The sequence below is a fragment of the Oncorhynchus masou genome, chromosome 22 (assembly GCF_036934945.1).
Source record: "Oncorhynchus masou masou isolate Uvic2021 chromosome 22, UVic_Omas_1.1, whole genome shotgun sequence".
NCBI lineage: Eukaryota > Metazoa > Chordata > Actinopteri > Salmoniformes > Salmonidae > Oncorhynchus > Oncorhynchus masou.
This window is the reverse complement of record NC_088233.1, coordinates 16,021,863-16,042,850: the sequence shown is the minus strand read 5'-3', so window position 1 is coordinate 16,042,850 and position 20,988 is coordinate 16,021,863. Positions and strand designations below refer to the sequence as shown.

General features: G+C 44.5%; 1 protein-coding gene across 1 annotated transcript in view; it reads left to right on the top strand.

The window, feature by feature from the left end:
- Positions 1–19,242, top strand: part of LOC135509082 (laminin subunit beta-1-like) — a 41,427-nt gene extending 22,185 nt beyond the window's left edge. Inside the window, 16 exon segments of the mRNA XM_064929402.1 lie at positions 3,406–3,549; positions 3,657–3,888; positions 4,078–4,244; positions 4,595–4,819; positions 4,920–5,137; positions 5,242–5,338; positions 10,009–10,378; positions 10,508–10,692; positions 10,809–11,050; positions 12,780–12,983; positions 13,075–13,219; positions 13,422–13,629; positions 13,772–13,913; positions 14,084–14,260; positions 14,402–14,561; positions 17,763–19,242. Of these exon segments, the coding sequence (XP_064785474.1) occupies positions 3,406–3,549; positions 3,657–3,888; positions 4,078–4,244; positions 4,595–4,819; positions 4,920–5,137; positions 5,242–5,338; positions 10,009–10,378; positions 10,508–10,692; positions 10,809–11,050; positions 12,780–12,983; positions 13,075–13,219; positions 13,422–13,629; positions 13,772–13,913; positions 14,084–14,260; positions 14,402–14,561; positions 17,763–17,902 (3,056 nt within the window). The 3' untranslated portion in view covers positions 17,903–19,242.
- Positions 19,243–20,988: the final 1,746 nt, after the last annotated feature.

Below are 20,988 nucleotides of genomic sequence, written 5' to 3'. Positions count from 1 at the left end.
GAAGCGATCACTTATATATTTGGAGAGGTTCTCCCATTCTTCTCTGCAGATCCTCTCAAGCTCTGTCAGGTTGGATGGCCAGCGTTGCTGCACAGCTATTTTCAGGTCTCTCCAGAAATGTTAGATCGGGTTCAAGTCCAGGCTCTGGCTGGGCCACTCAAGGACTTTCGGAGACTTGTCCCAAAGCCACTCCTGTGTTGTCTTGGCTGTGCGCTTAGGGTCATTGTCCTGTTGGAAGTTGAACCTTCACCCCAGTCGGAGGCCCTGAGCACTGGAGCATGTTTTCATCAAGGATCTCTCTGTGCTTTGTCCATTCATCTTTGCCTCAATCCTGACTAGTCTCCCAGTCCCTGCCGCTGAAGGACATTCTAATAGCATGATGCTACCACCACCATGCTTCCCCATAGGGATGTTTCCAGGTTTCTCCAGATGTGACGCTTGGCATTCAGGCCAAAGAGTTCAATCTTGGTTTCATCAGACCATGCCTTTTGGCAAACTCTAAGCGGGCTGCCATGTACCTATTACTGAGGAGTGGCTTCCATCTGGCCACTCTAGCATAAAGGCCTGAGTGGTGGAGTGCTGCAGAGATGGTTGTCCTTGGAAGTTTCTTCCATCTCCACAGAGGAACTCTATAACTCTATAACTCCCTTCCCCAGATCTGTGCTTCGACACAATCCTGTCTCTGAGCTCTACGGACAGTTCCTTCGACCTCATGGCTTGGTTTTTTCTCTGACATGCACTGTCAACTGTGGGACCTTATATGAATCAAAGTTGTATTTCATTCATATAGACGGGTGTGTGCCTTTTCAAATCATGTCCAATCAACTGATTTTTCAACCCACGTTTTGACAACTGAATGGGAACTTGCCTGCCTGCCTGCCCGTCCGCCCATTTGATTAATGCTAACTGCATTTTTTAATTTTTAATTTCACCTTTATTTAACCAGGTAAGCTAGTTAAGAACAAGTTCTCATTTGCAACTGCGACCTGGCCAAGATAGATTTAATTGACAACTAAGAGATATGCTAACTGTGGATTGTCGTTCAAGTTCAGCATAGCTAGAAATTTCACATGTCTTGCTAGCTAACCAAATGACACCTATATCTCTAGCTGTAGCCACCGAAAAACTCATCCACTCATCAAATAACAAGACATCCTACCAGCACCTAGCTAGTTGGCTAGCTAACGTTAGGCTCTGTGTTTTTAGCTTGCTACATAAATGGATAAGCTAGCCTATTAGCCATGTTATCTGGTCATTGCCCTTGCTAGTTGGATTGTATTGACATTCCCAGCCTTATTTACAGTTGTCTGTTTTTGTCCAAATTATTCAGTCAATGAAACAGTGAACCTGAATTGCTGGAGGCAGCAAACAATGTACCAGGCCAGCTGTGATTTACAACCTGATAGCAATATTTGCTGGACTACCAAGAAATGTATTGGCGAATTAGCTATATTAATTATTATATATAATTATGCATTGAACTGCATCCATCTATTCTGACAACAATAGCTTACTCAACGTCATGGAATTTTGACTCAAATATAACCTATTTTTATGCAGTTGGTTTTGTAGCATAAACTGGGATTTGAAAAATGTTCACTGATATTATGATTGCCTATTTGTTTCATATCTGCAAAGTAGTTAAAACGCTGCCAGTTCCACTTTAACTAAAGTAGGTTTCTTAACTAAAGGTCATTGTCATAAAGTTTGTGTGTCAATCACATATAATTGACCCTGGTCGGCATTGTTTGGAAATGACAGGATTTCATTCCAATGTTGACCTCCGTCTAAATCATCCTCAGTCCATCTCCTCGTACACTCCCTACACTAACATTATATTTTTTCTCTCCTCTATACATCAGCTGTTTCAATCCCTTTCTTTTCTTCTCTCTTGATTTCCCTTCCTTTCATTCCGTACCTTATCCCTTCCTGTGCCTCTGGCATATTGCTGTTGTCTTCAGTTTCCAACCCATTTCCCTCATCAACAGTTACGCTATGTCTGTCTACTCTCCTCATGTGTGGACTTGTATTGGACCCTGGGGCCCTAAGCTTGATTATAAGCCCTCTCGGATCTTGACACACTGAAAAGACCACAGAGGAACTTTCTCAGCCCGCCACAGCAGTAAATCTCTTACCCTGCCAGACAGAGTGAGAACTTGTCTCTGCTGCCAGTCTAGTAGTATATACCGGGTCCATGCTATCGTAGGACAGATTTCATGGATTTATTCATGGAGGTGGTCTGATTAGATTACAAGAGTATAACATAATATAAAGGATGAAGTCAAATATAATACTCTATTATCTTGAGGAAAACTTTTCTTACACATGCAAGCATCAAGGAAAACTAAACATAGCATCTATATCATGGCACTTAAATTGCAACATGTAGTTAAATGAGAATGAATTGTTATTGAAATATGATATGATTTTATTGTATACATTTTTTTCTTGGGAATGCAGTCAGTATGAGTTCAAATCCTCCCAGCTGTGAAAGTCACATAATCTTGTCTCACTTAGCAGGTTTTTTGAGGTCTCCTGCACAGATGTAGGTCCCTCATCTACACATTGCTGCAGGTCTTTACAAATCATGTGGTTTCGCAGGTCCCTTTTAAGTCTTACTCCAGTCTTAGCAGTTGGTAACGATCCGAGCGTCTTAACCACAGTCTTCAAGTTCTGCGTGCAATAATCTAGTCCCATAAATAATTTGCCTATCCTAGATCTGAAGGTTCCCACATTGCTGTGGTGTCCCCTTAAACAATAGTGGTTTAGAGGAGTTTCAGATTTATGAGGGCGGCAGAGACTTCAGAGGATAGTGTTGAAGGAGTCTAGGTTTGGGCAGAGTCTGGCTTAGAGCATGTCAGTACCCGCTCGGGGGATGTTTAGTGGATATAGGGACACAACACTTACACTCTGTAAGGTTGCATGTACGTAAGCTTGAACACACACACACCACACACACGCCCATGCTTCCCTAAAATCCCACTCCCATGATGTGACCCAGTGAATACCACTCAATGTCCTCTATGGAATGTCTGGTCCCTGGCTTTCTCTTTCTTTCCACTCGTCTATTGAGAAGGTTACAGGCCCTGTCAGCCTGTAAGGGTAATATATATAAAAAGTGTTGTTGATTAAATACCTCAGTCGCCTTAATTAATAAAACAAACCTTTGTTAGTATGTCAGAAGCAAGATGTATTGAGACAAAGGGTTAACCAGAGTTCTATGTACAGTTAGTACTTATACCATATTCAAAACAGCTTGGGTGAAATACCTTAATCAGGTATCCAGCAGCAACTATTGCCCCCATTTGTACAGATCATTCCAGATTATGTGTTCAACTCAATTTTAAGCCCATTCCCTCCCTCTCTCTCTCTCTTTAATATTTCCTCCTGTATTTGTTTTCCCAGCATGCCAGTGTGACCCGCAGGGCTCTCTCAGCACGGTGTGTGATGCCAGCGGCGGGCAATGCCAGTGTCGCCCCAATGTAGTAGGCAGGAACTGTGACAAATGTTCCCCTGCCACCTACCTGTTTGGACCCAGTGGCTGCAGATGTGAGTTTGACTGAATGAAAAGTGACTGAGTGCATGTGTTTTGTATTGCACAATACAGGCACTGAATCTGACACTCATCACTTTCTTTGGCCGCTCTCTCCCCCCAGCCTGTGATTGCAATCCCCAGGGATCAGAGCATGTATTCTGCCATGAGGCTACTGGCCAGTGTGCTTGTATCCACGGGGTGTACAGCCGTCAGTGTGACCACTGTTTGCCGGGACACTGGGGCTTCCCCAACTGTCGCCCCTGCACCTGCAATGGCCACACTGAGCAGTGTGACCCCTACTCTGGAGAATGCCTGGACTGCCGAGAACAGACCACCGGGCACAACTGTGAGAGGTCAGACAAGTGTTAGTCTTGGTTGAGGAGTCAGTGGTCAAGGAGGCTCATTGGTGTATGTGCTGGATGGGTCGGCATTAGAATAGGTAGTCAATCAGTCTCCTAAAACATAGATAACTTAGATATTATAGGCATGCATGTGAATGATAGAGTGATTATGACCAACCACCTTATGCCTTTTCCCTACAGGTGTCTGGAAGGTTACTACGGCGACCCTGTCCTGGGTTCAGGGGACCACTGTCGTCCCTGCATGTGTCCGGACGGGCCAGGTAGCGGGCGGCAGTTTGCCGGTGGATGTTACCACGGTCTGGACTCTCACTACCAGGTGTTTTGTATCTGCAACCCTGGATACAGAGGTAGGCAGCCAATAACAACCACTTGCCAAGATGTATAGAGCACCCTGTAAACTAGTGGCACATGGCAGGATTACTCATGTCAAAGTGCTTCTGTTCAGACCTGTTTCCTAGGAAGCAGTAGATTTGTATGCATTCATGTTACAGTGTGGAAGCTTGGTGACTTTCCATGATGTGTAGCTGCCGGCCATGTACACTTACAGTTTGATATATGGCTTGAAAAGATGTGTTGTTGTAGAGGTGAGTGATGACACTGTTTTTGGTGAAGGGTTAATTAAGCCCGTTGCTCTCTCTCCTCCCCCTTTTACCTCTCGTTTCTTCTCTCTTCCTCTATGTTTTCCTCTCCCCTACAGGTTCCAGATGTGAGGAGTGTGCCCCAGGTTACTATGGAAATCCCCATGAGAACGGCGGGCAGTGCCAACCATGCCAGTGCAACAACAACATTGACATGCTGGACCAGGAGTCCTGTGATGCCAGGACGGGTGAATGTCTCAAATGTCTCTACCACACCGAGGGTCGAGGCTGCCACAGCTGCAAGCTGGGTTACTATGGAGATGCCCTCACACAAAATTGCAGAAGTGAGTAAAAAAAGTTAACTTGCAACTCTTTATGTGTCAATGTGAGTGGTTGTCATTGTCCAATTGCTAACCTGCTAGCGACGTCTCTTCTCTACCTCAGAGTGTGTGTGTAACCACCTGGGTACCAACCCAGCCACGTGCCCGGCGGTGGGCGACTGCCAATGTGATCTGGGCAGCGGGCAGTGCCAGTGTCTGCCAAATGTGGTGGGTCAGCACTGTGACCAGTGTGCCCCCAACACCTGGAACATGGCCAGCAAGAGGGGCTGCGAATCTTGCGACTGTGACCCCAACCACTCATTTGGAACATCTTGCAACGAGGTGAGTTCTCACAAGGCCACACCCTTCTTCTGTTGGGTCTTAATACTGTCTCTTTAATCCTATCCTAATGTCACATTACTAATATTTATGTGTTTTGTCCACAGCTGAGTGGCCAGTGCTCCTGTAAACCTGGCTTTGGGGGTAAAATGTGTCAGGAGTGCAGAGAGCTGTTCTGGGGAGACCCTGAAGTCAAATGCAATGGTGAGTTGCCACATCTCAATCAGCAGCATAGTAGTTATCCGTGCTGGCATTACACTGCCTAAAATCCCATCTTGACACACATTAAGGAGTGTGTGTGCACGCACCTGCGTGCCAGGCGTGTGTGTGTGTGAGAAAGCTCCAACCCAACTATTTTAAATTGCAACACACACAAAGCAGGCCTTTAGTGTTAATCACTGAGATATTACAAGCAGCCCCATTCCTCTAGCCTCTTATCATGGGAATGTGTAGGAGTTTCAGCTGTGGTGGAGAAACTCACAGTATCCTCTCCTTCCTGTGGGAGCCAATATTAAGGCCAGATGTGCTCTCTCACCCGACGTCTGTGTTTCTATGACGAACAGGCGGGGGATCTGTCCGAGCCTCCCAATATCCCGCCGTCCCCCACAATGCACCTTTGTTCTGATGGGGTGTCCTTTTGGAGGGACAGCTGTCCAACACAGTGCTTGCTGCTGACAGAAAGGACCCTTTGTCCCAGGGTAGCGTCACTGGAGCAGAGCAGCATGCTTAATTATCTACTGAAGGACACATGAATTGGCTTCTGATGTAGGCTAGTCCCTTGAGTGGAAACGTGCAGTGACTACAAATGGCCCACTGTGGTAGTTGAATCTACTTTAAACTTCTGTATACATTGTTACCAATGAAATTAGAAAATTATTGTGATCAAACTAAAAATGCAGAGGTCACTTTGACAGCTGTTTAAACATCAAACTCCTTCCAGGCAGGCTGCACCATGTCAATTACGTCATAAAAGTCCTTGCTGTCCCGTCACAGTGCAGTTTTCTCAAGCTTGTGGTTTGCTGCTACTAGCAGGGAGTGTTGCATGCCGGAAAGGTTTGTGTTTCTTCGTTCTACGGAGAAGGATCTGTGTTGACAGTCCTGACTGTTTGTTTGGAGAAGGAAGTCTGCTCTGGTTCCCTGATATCGGATTACCTCATTTACCGCAACTAATGTTGACATACCCCTAATCTGGATCAGTCCAACAGCCAAACATTACACTAAAACTAGCTTCAAATTGTACAGATCCCTGTTAGTTTGTGGTATGTTAGTTTCTCTGGAAACATAGTAACGTTGTACACTTTGAACAATTCAATGAAGGGAGGGAATGGTCAACTGCTCAATTTGTGGTCACATTAATTGATATCACAGTTTACTTTCTTGTGCACCTCCAGCCATTTTTTGTGGCTTTTGCAGTGATTTTACCCTTTTAATCACATCAGTTTACTATTTGAAGACAGTTTTCTGTCTATGGGAGCCATGTCTACTGTTTCTTGTTCATCAAAGCCTTTGGGTGTGTGTGTGTGTGTGCGTGTGTGTGTCTGTGTTGGCCCATGGTGAAAGACTGCTCCAGCTGTAGACCATTAAAGCTGTAGTTTACTGATGTGCCCCCATCATCCCCCAACACAAAGGAATAGAAGCCATGTTGGGATCCATGTCACTAAAACAGCTGGAATTTCCCTACCCTGCCTGCTTGCAATCATCTTATCTGACCTGTACCAAACAACAGATGCTGTGTAGAAAAGAAAGAAAAGAGGTCCAGCTATCTTCTATAAAAGGCCTTTATTAAAAATGTGTGCAATTTTGTTAGAAACAGCAGAAAGCCTGCGTTAATCAGCCATGTCTTATTGTGCCATGGATTCCAGTTCCCTCTACATATTGCTTGTAGTGTGTTTAATCTGCAATGAGGGCCATTGTTAATTTTGACGGGTAGGGGGTGAGGGTCAATATTTACCTCCCTTCCGTACCTGGCCTATGTGGCCATTTTGTGTGTCAAAGCCATCACCCTGTGTAAACAGAGGCAGTGCTTTAATCTGCAGTGGGGGAGGGGGTTGTGTGAATGGAAACCTTCAGGGGTGGTGCTATAGTGTGGCGTGTGGGGTCATGAATGTGACCTTTCCTTTTGTCCCCCCTGTCTGCTGATAATGGAGACTGGTGACTGACTCCCCACACAGCCAGTTAACGCACAGAGGAAGAGAGACGGGGGACAAAAGGACAGGTCACATTCATTACATATTTCCACTGAGCCCAGGCCCCTCACCCTCCTGCCTTACAAAACTATAGGAGGATTACGCCACACATCTAAGCCCCCATTTCCCCTCCTCTTTTGTTGTTTTAGCACCCTGAGGTGACTAAAAGTAATTTTTCAGGGTGTGTGTACATCTACATATTTGTAAAGGTTTGTGGTTCTACAAGTGTGTGGTGTGTCCAAGAAAGTATGTACACTTCACCATAGATTCTTCAAGTTTGTGTGTAAGAGTAAACACAGGAGGTACCACAGTTAGATATATGGTTGTCATCAGTGGTTCCTGGGGGGTTGTTTGCAGAGTCTGTAGGGGCCCATGGTGGCCCCTTTGTTCTCCACACACTCTACACACTTCCCGTAACGGGGCTTTGAAGTGGGCAAACATCCACCTCTTTCTCCATTCCTCCTCCTCCACTCCCCTTCTCTCCATCCCATCCTATTCACTCAACCAGCCCCCCTAAGGTCGCTGGGTTAATGTGGATGGCTGTGGTTCATTGATCTTTGGCTCACCAGAATTTCAGCTGACATCATCTTTACTAGTTGAAACTCCACCGAAAACATTTTATCCACCAGTCAATACATCAGCTGTCCACTCTTAACTCTCCCAATGGACACTCACCCAGAAATACATGTGGGCTTATCAGTAGATTTAAAATGCAATATGGCTAGCATTAAATAACTTGAATAATAATGAAAATTAAGTCAAAACTATTATTAGAACCAAAGGTTAGGCTTGCTAGTCCACATTTCAGAGGTGCTTACAACAGGGTGCCATCTGTGCTTGACACATTAACATGTGATTACAAACCTATAAAGGTTACGACCCATAAAGCAACAGGAGCTCCCGTCCTTTCCCCTCTCCACAGTGGAGCACTTTGAAATGACTTTAGGAGGATGCCAATTTTTTATTTTTTATTTTATTTTATTTTAATTTTATTTCACCTTTATTTAACCAGGTAGGCTAGTTGAGAACAAGTTCTCATTTGCAATTGCGACCTGGACAAGATAAAGCATAGCAGTGTGAACAGACAACACAGAGTTACACATGGAGTAAACAATTAACAAGTCAATAACACAGTAGAAAAAAAGGGGAGTCTATATACATTGTGTGCAAAAGGCATGAGGAGGTAGGCGAATAATTACAATTTTGCAGATTAACACTGGAGTGATAAATGATCAGATGGTCATGTACAGGTAGAGATATTGGTGTGCAAAAGAGCAGAAAAGTAAATAAATAAAAACAGTATGGGGATGAGGTAGGTGAAAATGGGTGGGCTATTTACCAATAGACTATGTACAGCTGCAGCAATCGGTTAGCTGCTCAGATAGCAGATGTTTGAAGTTGGTGAGGGAGATAAAAGTCTCCAACTTCAGGGATTTTTGCAATTCGTTCCAGTCACAGGCAGCAGAGTACTGGAACGAAAGGCGGCCAAATGAGGTGTTGGCTTTAGGGATGATCAGTGAGATACACCTGCTGGAGCGCGTGCTATGGATGGGTGTTGCCATCGTGACCAGTGAACTGAGATAAGGCGGAGCTTTACCTAGCATGGACTTGTAGATGACCTGGAGCCAGTGGGTCTGGCGACGAATATGTAGTGAGGGCCAGCCGACTAGAGCATACAAGTTGCAGTGGTGGGTGGTATAAGGTGCTTTAGTGACAAAACGGATGGCACTGTGATAAACTGCATCCAGTTTGCTGAGTAGAGTGTAGATGACATTTTGTAGATGACATCGCCGAAGTCGAGGATCGGTAGGATAGTCAGTTTTACTAGGGTAAGTTTGGCGGCGTGAGTGAAGGATGCTTTGTTGCGGAATAGAAAGCCGACTCTTGATTTGATTTTCGATTGGAGATGTTTGATATGAGTCTGGAAGGAGAGTTTACAGTCTAGCCAGACACCTAGGTACTTATAGATGTCCACATAATCAAGGTCGGAACCATCCAGGGTGGTGATGCTAGTCGGGCATGCAGGTGCAGGCAGCGATCGGTTGAAAAGCAATGCATTTGGTTTTACTAGCGTTTAAGAGCAGTTGGAGGCCACGGAAGGAGTGTTGTATGGCATTGAAGCTCGTTTGGAGGTTAGATAGCACAGTGTCCAAGGACGGGCCGGAAGTATATAGAATGGTGTCGTCTGCGTAGAGGTGGATCAGGGAGTCGCCCGCAGCAAGAGCAACATCATTGATATATACAGAGAAAAGAGTCGGCCCGAGAATTGAACCCTGTGGCACCCCCATAGAGACTGCCAGAGGACCGGACAGCATGCCCTCCGATTTGACAAACTGAACTCTGTCTGCAAAATAAACTGAATGGGTTTGTAAGTTGACCTGACGAGAGACATGTCCTTTGAGGTCAAGATGTCTAGCGAGAGAGAGGCGGGCTACTTAAAAGCACTTCCCTGGCTTTGTAAGACTGCTTTATAGGCTCTTGTGCATTGTTATGGGACATCATCTACCTGTTTGAAATGTCTCCCTCCCATTTAGGATCCCTGGAGGGTGACTGACCAGTCAGGATCAGGATGGAACAAAATTAGTTGTAGAAAAAGTGTTGTTTTTTGAGTCATGCTGAAATAGTTTAGAGTTGAATGAAAAAAAGGCTATACTAGTAGTAAAACCTATGTTTCCTATTGCCTTGCAGCATGCGACTGTGACCCACAAGGCATTGCCGAGCAGCAGTGCAACAAGGCCAACGGTCAATGTGTGTGCTTGGAGGGCGTGTCTGGTCCCCGCTGTAATCTCTGCGCCCGGGGCTCCTCTGGCACCTTCCCCTACTGCGAACGCTGCCACCAGTGCTTCGCCGACTGGGATGTGATCGTAGGTCAGCTGACCAACCAGACCCACAGGCTGGTCAACAAGGTGAACACCATCAAGGCCAGCGGCATCACCGGACCATACAAACACGCCATAGATAACATGGAGCAGAGCGCCAGGTCCATAAGAACTATCCTGGCCCAGAACCTGGCTACACAGCCACTGTCAGAGATACAGCAGCTACTGGAGCAAGCCACGTAAGTGGGGTCAAAGGGTGGGGTCAAAATAGGTCATTGACAATATTTATCAATAGCAAAAACAGTAGTAGACACATCAAAAGCAATAATATACTAATTATTTCTGTATGATCCATTTCTGTTCTTTAGAGATCTAATGGAAGAGATGAGCAACAAGCTGAAACTCACTGAGGAGGCGTTGGCCCAAGTATCATCTGATGACAACAGCACCAACACCAAACTGGACTCTCTCAAAGAGGACGCCCAGAAACTGGATCGCACCGTCAAGGAGCTGCTGGACCAAGTGGAGCTCATCAAGAACTCTGATGTTCGGGGTAAGGGACTGGGACAAGGCTGTTTGACTTGTTGATGATTGTGATATACAATGTCATGTTCATTATACTTCCATTTGTCAACTCTGTGAAATTGAACATTGTTTTTGTAATGACAGGAGCGACAGACAGTGTCACAAAGTACTACCAGCAGTCTCTGGCTGCTGGGGCCCAGGCCAACGCCTCCACCACCGACCCAGGCAACCCGGTGGAGAGCTCTTTCATTCTACGCCAAGCTACGGAGGACAAGATGAACGACACCAGGGACGAGTTCCATAGGAGGCAGGAAGAACACTCCAAGAGACTGGATGACCTGGCGGATCAGCTGGAGACATTGGACCTATCAGAACTCAACGAGAAGGTAAGGCCATCCAAGACCATAACTGTGGCCTGAAACTGGCTTGCTGATGTTGATCTGAGTTTGACAGAGATCGGACTCCATCAAATCCCAGTTTGCAAGATAAAACCATCAAAAACAAGACATTTTCTTGAGCTGTTAACCTGTTGCGTCGCGCAATCCCGGATCCGGGATTCTATTTATAGCCTCAAGCTCATTAGCATAACGCAACGTTAACTATTCATGATAATCGCAAATGAAATGAAATAAATATATTTGCTCTCAAGCTTAGACTTTTGTTAACAACACTGTCATCTCAGATTTTCAAAATATGCTTTTCAACCATAGCTAAACAAGCATTTGTGTAAGAGTATTGATAGCTAACATAGCAATAAGCCTAGAATTCAGCCAGCAACATTTTCACAAAAACAAGAAAATCAATCAAATAAAATAATTTACCTTTGAAGAACTTCAGATGTTTTCAATGAGAAGACTCTCAGTTAGATAGCAAATGTTCAGTTTTTCAAAAAAATATTATTTGTGTAGGACAAATCGCTCCGTTTTGTTCACGTTTGGCTATGAAAAAAACCTGTATCCAGTTATAGCCTCAAGCTCATTAGCATAACGTAACGTTAACGATTTCTGAAAATCGCAAATAAAATGAAAATAATGCGCCTGCTCTCAAGCTTAGCCTTTTCTTAACAACACTGTCATCTCAGATTTTCAGAATATGCTTTTGAACCATAGCAAATCACTAATTTGTGTAAGAGTATGCTAAGCTAGCTTAGCATTTTGAGTAGCATTTAGCACGCAACATTTTCACAAAAAACAGATAAACCAAATAAATAAAATCATTTACCTTTGAAGAGCTTCGGATGTTTTCAATGAGGAGACTCTCAGTTACATAGCAAATGTTCAGTTTTTCCTGAAAGAATCTTTGTGTAGGAGAAATCGCTTCGTTTTGTACATCACATTTGGCTACCGAAACGAACTGAAAATTTAGTCACCAACAACGTCAAACTTTTTCCGAATTAACTCCATAATATCGACCGAAACATGGCAAACGTTGTTTGGAATCAATCCTCAAGGTGTTTTTTCACATATCTCTTCATTGATATATCGTTCGTGGAAGCCTGCTTTCTTCTCTGAATTCCATGGAAAAATACTTGCAGCTGAGGTTTGTGCACCAATTTCGGCGCAGGACACCGGGCGGACACCTGGTAAATGTGGTCTCTTATGGTCAATCTTCCAATGATATGCCTACAAATACGTCACAATGCTGCAGACACCTTGGGGAAACGACAGAAAGGGCAGGCTCATTCCTCTCGCATTCACAGCCATATAAGGAGACAATGGAAAACGGAGCCTCAAAAATCCTGCTGATTTCCTGGATGCCGTTTCATCTTGGTTTTGCCTGTAGCTCACATTCTAGGGCACGCACAGAGAATATCTTTGCAGTTCTGGAAACGTCAGAGTGTTTTCTTTCCAAAGCTATCAATTATATGCATAGTCGAGCATCTTTTTGTGACAAAATATTGAGCTTAAAACGGGCACGTCTTTTTATCCAAAAATTATATAGCGCCCCCAGAGTTTCAAGAGGTTAATTAAATCAAAGCTTATGTCAGGAAGAATGATAGGTTTGATTGAATGAGAAGCATATGCTTAGATCCCATTTGAACTTGTCAAGATGCATATGCTTAGATCACATTTGAACTTGTCAACTCTTTTCACTCTACTGGGCCTCTCTCTGCAGACGTGCGGCAGCCCAGCTGGTGAGGCGTGTGCAGACTCTCCATGCGGGGGTCTGAGTTGTGTGGACTCTGAGGGGAACAGGAGGTGTGGGGGTGAGGGGTGTAACGGTCTGGTCACCCTGGCCAACAATGCCTGGCATAAGGCCAAGGACTTTGACCAGGAGATCGTCACGGCCATGGAGGAGGTGGACAAGCTCTCCAAGATGGTGAGATCCTGTCCTTGAATTAAAATGAACCAACTCTCGTTAGACAAGAAATACACCCACTTTGGTTCCTAACCTGTTTGTTTGTGTCCAGGTGTCAGAGGCCAAGGTGAAGGCAGACGAGGCCAAGCTGAGTGCCCAGGACGTGCTGCTGAAGACAAACGAGACCAAGCAGCGCGTGGACCAGAGCAATGAGGAGCTGCGCAGCCTCATCCGACAGATCAGAGACTTCCTCACACGTATGTCTACTCCTCCAATCAACTACATATGTTTACTAACCTGTGGGTTAAAGGTACAATCTAGCTGTTCAATTGTAATTTCAATTAAATGTTTCAAATAATTTCACCCATTGATTCTAGAAGATTGTATCTCATAAACTTAGTACAACTGTCCCTTTCACAAGCTTAGTACAACCCTTGTCTCTCCTGTGGCACCCCCTAGAGGATGCAGCAGACATGGAGAGCATCGAGGCAGTGGCCAACGAGGTGCTGGCCATGCAGATGCCCAGCACGCCAGCCCAGCTCCAGAATCTGACAGACGAGATCAGAGAGAGGGTGCGAGACCTGGCCCAAGTGGAGACTATCCTCAACCAGAGTGCTGACGATGTGCAGAGAGCCGAGAACCTACTGAAGCAGGCAGGCAGAGCCAGGTGACACACACTAACACACACTTGTCAAGATTATCCTTGAATGGAGCACAGATGATGAGGCATGTGCGCAATGCCAGGCACTCCACACACACTCTGGTGCTTGGTGGGCTTATTATTTTCTCCCTCTGTGTGTGTCCCACAGTAAAGAGGCCACAGATGTGAGGGAAACAGCAGAGATGGTGAAGCAGGCTCTGGAAGAGGCTGAGCGTGCCCAGAAAGCAGCAGCCGAGGCCATCAAACAGGCTACCACTGACATTAAAGGCACAAACGACCTCCTGTCCTCAGTGAGTCAACATCCTCCATTTTATCACACACAGCAAGTTTGAACTTTTGGGACTAATCCATTGGTTCCATGTACCGGGAAAACTAAATCAAGCACAGCTAAGGTATTTGACCATTAAAATGTACAAGTATAGCATTAAGCCACCCTGTGCTTGTCTTTATGTCTGAAAAGGTGGAGTCGGAGACAGCAGACTCAGAGTTCAAGCTGAACAACGCCACCCAGAGGCTGCTGTGGTTAGAGAAAGACATCACACTGCTCAGAGAGAAGGCACAGAACACCTCGCTTAGCTCTGAACAAACCGAGAGAGATGCAGAGAGCATCAACAAAGTGGCTGAGCAGGTCAAAAAGGTTTGTGAGCTACTTTGTGTTAAATTGGGACGTGAGAGTTTGTGGTTTATTTTTCATCCTTGTCATTCTCACAATAAATTGCTGACCTTGCATATGACTGTTCGCGTTGTGTGATTTGTGTGTGTGTGTGCGTGCGTGCAGGACCTGGAGTCGGAGCTGAAGGATAAGTACAGCACCGTGCAGGACCTGATCAAACAGGAGGCCGGGGGCGTGGCCAATGCCAAGAAGAGGGCGGAGCTTCTACAGCAGGAAGCCACAGACCTTCTGCTACAGGCCAGTGACAAATTACAGCTACTGAAAGGTACAGTACACACACACACATACCTGCACTGGCTATATGCACACAGGTCTCTATCCACACACACACATAGACATGCACCACATAAATCTTCCACAACAGCTTGGGGAGCGCCTTGCATGAAAATACACTGAACAAAAATATAAACGCAACATGTAAAGTATTGATCCCATGTTTCATGAGCTGAAATAAAAGATCCCAGCAATGTTCCATATGCACCAAAAGCTTATTTCTCTCAAAGGTTGTGCACAAATGTGTTTACATCCATGTTAGTGAGCATTTCTCCATTGCCAATATAACCTATCCACCTGACAGGTGTGGCATATCAAGAAGCTGATTAAACAGCATGCTCATTACACAGGTGCACCTTGTGCTGGGGACAATAAAAGACCACTCTAAAATGTGCAAGAATGTCCACCAGAGCTGTTGCCAGAGAATTGAATGTTCATTTCTCTACCATTAGCCACCTCCAATGTCGTTTTAGATCATTTAGCAGTATGTCCAACCGGCCTCACAACCGCAGACCAAATCATCGAAGCTCTACAGATTTTGTTGTGAGGATAGAGAATCAATAGACCATTTATTTTGATATTGCCCTCAGGTAGCCTGGAGAGACCGGGTCAGTCAATTACTAATATACTAATACTCGTAGTAAAAGTATTTATCTTCAACTCGCAATCTGTGGATTCTATTCGATTAGATAGATTGAAATTGTACGTTAAACATCACAGCATAGTTGAAAGATACATGTTGCGTAGAATTCCATAGCGGGTGACCAGCAGAGATAGATGGGATGGGCTGAGGATTGGGATGTGGAATTGGGAGTGGAGTAGAGTTGCTGTGCGGAAGATAGAATGATGGTCAAATATAAAAGTAATAAATGAAGTCAAAATAAAACATAATAAAAAGTAAGTTTGAATGAAACTGATGGGCAGTTTTTTTTTACAGCTAATGCCGGTTTGCCTGATGCCGTGCAGGTGTTTGTACGGGGCGGCAGGGTAGCCTAGTGGTTAGAGCGTTGGACTAGTAACCGGAAAGTTGCAAGTTCAAACCCCCAAGCTGACAAGGTACAAATCTGTCGTTCTGCCCCTGAACAGGCAGTTAACCCACTGTTCCTAGGCTGTCATTGAAAATAAGAATTTGTTCTTAACTGACTTGCCTAGTTAAATAAAGGTCAAATAAATAAACATGCATATATACACACTCTCATTCAAATACACAGACACACACACACATGTAATAGTGCCAGACATGTACTCAAACATATACATTTGGCATTGCTGTTATGATTTTAGTTGTCCTTTCTTAATGTTTTTCTTGCATTGTTGTTTGCTGTTTTTGTGTGTCTTTTTTTGTCTTTAGTTAATTTACTTGGTTGTTGGTGCATTGGAGGTTTCTTCGGGGTGTGGAATGGAATTAATAGTATATTTATTTATTTTCTTCTTGGGGGGGACTGTCGGAGGGGTCTCGGATGGTTGAGGGACAGCTATTGGGGAACTGATGGAGGATCTTGGAGTGTTCGGGTCCCAGATATCTTTTGTGCCTGGTGGGAGATCTGTCGATGTGCCCTTGAGCAGGGCATTGACCCTGGATGCTTCTGTGTGTTGCTCTGAATGGGAGTCTGTTGGGTGACTGGTCTGGTGTAGTTGTTACTGCAAGTATATTGTATGTTTGGATATTCAATAAAAATATATATTTTTATTATAATAATAATAATTCTCTACTATAAGCTGCCTCCAACGTCGATTTAGATAATTTAGCAGTACGTCCAACCGGCCTCACAACCGCAGACCACGTGTTACCACGCCAGCCCAGGACCTCCCCATCCAGCTTCTTCACCTGCAGGATTGTCTGAGATCAACCACCCAGACAGTTGATAAAACTGTGGGTTTGCACAACCAAATAATTTCTGCACAAACAGTCTCAGGGAAGCTCTTCTGCGTGTTCTTCGTCCACCAGGGTCTTGATCTGACTGCAGTTCAGCATTGTAACTGACTTCAGTGGATGAACACTCACCTTCGATGGCCATTGGCATGCCGGAGAAGTGTGCTCTTCATGGATGAATCCCGATTTCAACTGTACCGGGCAGGTGGCAGACAGTGTGTATGGCATTGTGTTGGTGAGCGGTTTGCTGATGTCAACGTTGTGAACAGAGTGCCCCATGGTGGAGGTGGGTTATGGTATGGGCAGGCATAAGCTACAGACAACAAACACTATTGCATTTTATTGATGACAATTTGAATGCACAAAGATACCGTGCCGAGATCCTGAGGCCCGTTGTTGTGCCATTCATACGCTGCCATCACCTCAGGTTTCAGCATGATAATGCAGGGCCCCATGTCACAAGGATCTGTACACAATTCCTGGAAGTTGAAAATATCCCAGTACTTCCATGGCTTGCATACTCACCAGACAAGTCACCCATTGAGCATGTTTGGGATGCTCTGGATCGACGTGTTGGACAGCTTGTTCCAGTTCCCGCCAATATCCAGCAACTTCGCACAGCCATTGAAGAGGACTGGGACAACATTCCACAGGCCACAATCAACAGCCTGATCAACTGTATGTAAAGGAGATGTGTCGCGCTGCATGGGGCAAAGGGTGGTCACACCAGATACGGACTGGTTTTCTGATCCACGCCCCCAGCTTTTTTTTAAGGTATCTGTGACTAACAGATTCATATCTGTATTCCCAGTCATGTGAAATCCATAGATTAGGGCCTAATGAATTTATTTCAATTGACTGATTTGCTTATATGAACTGTAACTCAGTAAAACCTTTGAAATTGTTGCATGTTGCGTTTAGATTTAAGTTCAGTGTACAATCACAACTCACTACCTAAAACACACATCCTTAGGGTCCAACCATGATATGTCCTTACAACGCATTGATGCAGGCATTACCACAAACATTACACTACACAGACTCTACTTTTCAATGGTGTCTGCTTCGTGGATATATAAACATGATCCGTTTGTAATACCTATGAGATCTCCAGCTTCATGTTGATTCACTTTTCCCAATCAAGAGTTGAACATGAAATGACGCAGGCTCTCTAACTTTCTCTTCTCAAGTGTGTGTATTCACTGCATGACATTCTACATGTTCTGATTATAAAGCCGGTGTGTGGAGGGATACTACACATCCTGTGATTATGAGCAAGTAGTTTGACGGTAGGATCTCTCCTTTTTGGTTCCCATCCAGATTTAGAGAAGTCCTACGAGGACAACCAGAAGACTCTGGAAGACAAGGCCAACCAGTTGGTGGATCTGGAGAAGGCTGTGAAAGAGCTGCTGCAGGAGATCAGTCACAAAGTCACTGTGTACAGCACCTGTCTGTTTTAAACACAACCCCCAGTCCGGGGTTGTGAAAACTGGTTCACAAAGCAAAATGAACGCCAACCAAGGAATAGAGGCCATTTGAAACCAGAAGATATTTAATATTACTGGCACAGAGCCCCTAGAGACTGGACACATTAAACGTACCACCCACTCACACTCCCTGGTATCATCATTTGAAATCAAAGATTACTGTTTACTTTTATACTGTTTCTAAGTCCAACAAGTGGTATTGTGTGGGAAAAGCAGGGGATAAAAAATAAGTAATCTGTTTCTATTTGTAGGAAACAAGGAGAGTGAATAAGTGAAAATCAGAATCCTGCCAAAGAGTTTACCATCCAAGCTACAGCCAGTATTTAAGATACACAGTACCAGCTAGACATCATCGCCTACATATACAAAGTGACATGAACCAGCCAGACTTTACAACTACCTTGTTTGGCAGTACTTCTAGCACACAGTATGTGTGTGATTGTTATGGTTCGAATTTTTGAGAATGAGAGCTTTGAGGCGAATTTGTGCATACAGATATTTGGAATACGAAAAAGACCATCCTCAAAACATTTTAAAATAAAAAGGAAAATGTGCATTGTTTTGAAATGGTTGCAAAGAAATTCCCTCTCCATTTAAACCAGAATGTAATTCAATTATTTTTCTTGAGCTTGAAAACCACTGTCTTGAGGGCTGAAAGCATGATTGTAAAGGTTTGACTTAACTTTTTTTTTTTTTTTTTTACCTGAGACTGGATTATTTTGTATATTTATATGCAACATTGTACGAACCAACTGGTTACTTTCAAAGTTACCTTGACCAAAAACTTGATCAACAAATGTATTTTCAATTTGGAGGGAAAAAAACATTGCATTTGAAATCCCATCAAATATGTGTTACATCTTGACAAGTTCTGAGAGTTATTGTTTTTAAACATATTTACTATTTTGAGCCTCAGCCTCTCACCTTAACACTATAGTGTACCTGTTATGGTAAAATGGGGATGTGTTTGTGGGGCCTCAGAGTACTCCTGGGAGGCAGCCACATACAGAGCAGACCTTCTGTGTACACTAAGCATTAGATCCAATGCCTTGGCTAGATCTGAAACACAAGAGACATGAAGCTACTCACAATTTTGTTTTTATCCTTGATTAATTCTCTTATATTTTGTTGTATAGTGTCCTTGTTATTTTATATTTAACAGGCGCTTTAAAACCAATGTATTACAATTATTAGTGTTAGCATAGGGCAATTGTGACAGGAGTCTTCATAAATTCTCGCCAATATGCCACAAATTTCAATGAAATGCAATCATCCCTTCTTTCCGGGAATAAATCAGGTCTGTTATGTTTGAATTGTAGGGTGGTAACTGATAGCAGGGTGGTAACTTTCATTTGACGTTAATCACAAATGGATTATTCAATCACACACAGGCCTATATTATGGACACTGGCAGACAGGTTAACCTGGTTGGGTTGTATCAATCAATCAATCAAATGTATTTATAAAGCCCTAATTACATCAGCTGATGTCACAAAGTGCTGTACAGAAACCCGTCCGAAAACCCCAAACAGCAAGCAATGCAGGTGTAGAAGCACGGTGGCTAGGAAAAACTCCCTAGAAAGGCCGGAACCTAGGAAGAAACCTAGAGTGGAACCAGGATATGAGGGCTGGCCAGTCCACTTATGGCTGCGCCGGGTTGAGATTATAACAGAACATGACCAAGATGTTCAAATGTCAAATAATAATAATCACAGTGGTTGTAGACGGTGCAACAGGTCAGCACCTCAAGAGTAAATTTCAGTTGGCTTTTCATAGCCGATCATTCAGAGTATCTCTACCGCTCCTGCTGTCTCTAGAGAGTTGAAAACAGCAGGTCTGGGACAAGGTAGCATGTCCGGTGAACAGGTCAGGGTTCCATAGCCACAGGCAGAACTGTTGAAACTGGAGCAGCAGCACGACCAGGTGGACTGGGGACATCAAGGAGTCATCAGGCCAGGTGGTCCTAGGGCTCAGGTCCTCCGAGGAGATGGGAGGGAGAAAGAGAGAATTAGAGAGAGCATACTTAAATTCACACAGGACACCGGATAAGATGGGAGAAATACTCCAGATAAAACAGACTGACCATAGCCCTCCGACACATAAACTGTTGCAGCATAAATACTGGAGGTTGAGACAGGAGGGGTCAGGAGACACTGTGGCCCCGTCCGATGATACCCCAGGACAGGGCCAAACAGGCAGGACATAACCCCACCCACTTTGCCAAAGCACAGCACCCACACCACTAGGGGGATATCTTCAACCACCAACTTACTATCCTGAGACAATGCCGAGTATAGCCCACGAAGATCTCCCCCATGGCACGAACCCACAGGGGGGACGCCAACCCGGACAGGAAGATCACGTCAGTGACTCAACCCACTCAAGTGGTGCAACCCTCCTGGAAGAGCACCAGTAAGCTAGTGACTCAGCCCCTGTAATAGGGTTTGAGGCAGAGAATCCCAGTGGAGAGAGGGGAACGGCCAGGCAGAGACAGCAAGGGTGGTTCGTTGCTCCAGTGCCTTTTTGTTCACCTTCACACTCCTGGGCCAGACTACACCCAATCATAGGACCTACTGAAGAGATGAGTCTTCAATAAAGACTTAAAGGTCAAGACCGAGTCTGCGTCTCTCACATGGATAGGCAGACCATTCCATAAAAATGGAGCTCTATAGGAGAAAGTCCTGCCTCCAGCTGTTTGCTTAGAAATGCTAGGGACAGAAAGAAAGCCTGCGTCTTGTGACTGTAGCATACGTGTAGGTATGTGCGGCAGGACCAAATCGGAAAGATAGGTAGGAGCAAGCCCATGTAATGCTTTGTAGGTTAGCAGTAAAACCTTGAAATCAGCCCTAGCCTTAACAGGAAGTCAGTGTAGAGGCTAGCACTGGAGTAATATGATAAAAAATGTTGGTTCTAGTCAAGATTCTAGCAGCCGTGTTTAGCACTAACTGCAGTATATTTAGTGCTTTATCCGGGTAGCCGGAAAGTAAGGCATTGCAGTAGTCTAACCTAGAAGTGACAAAAGCATGGATACATTTGTCTGTGTCATTTTTGGACAGAAA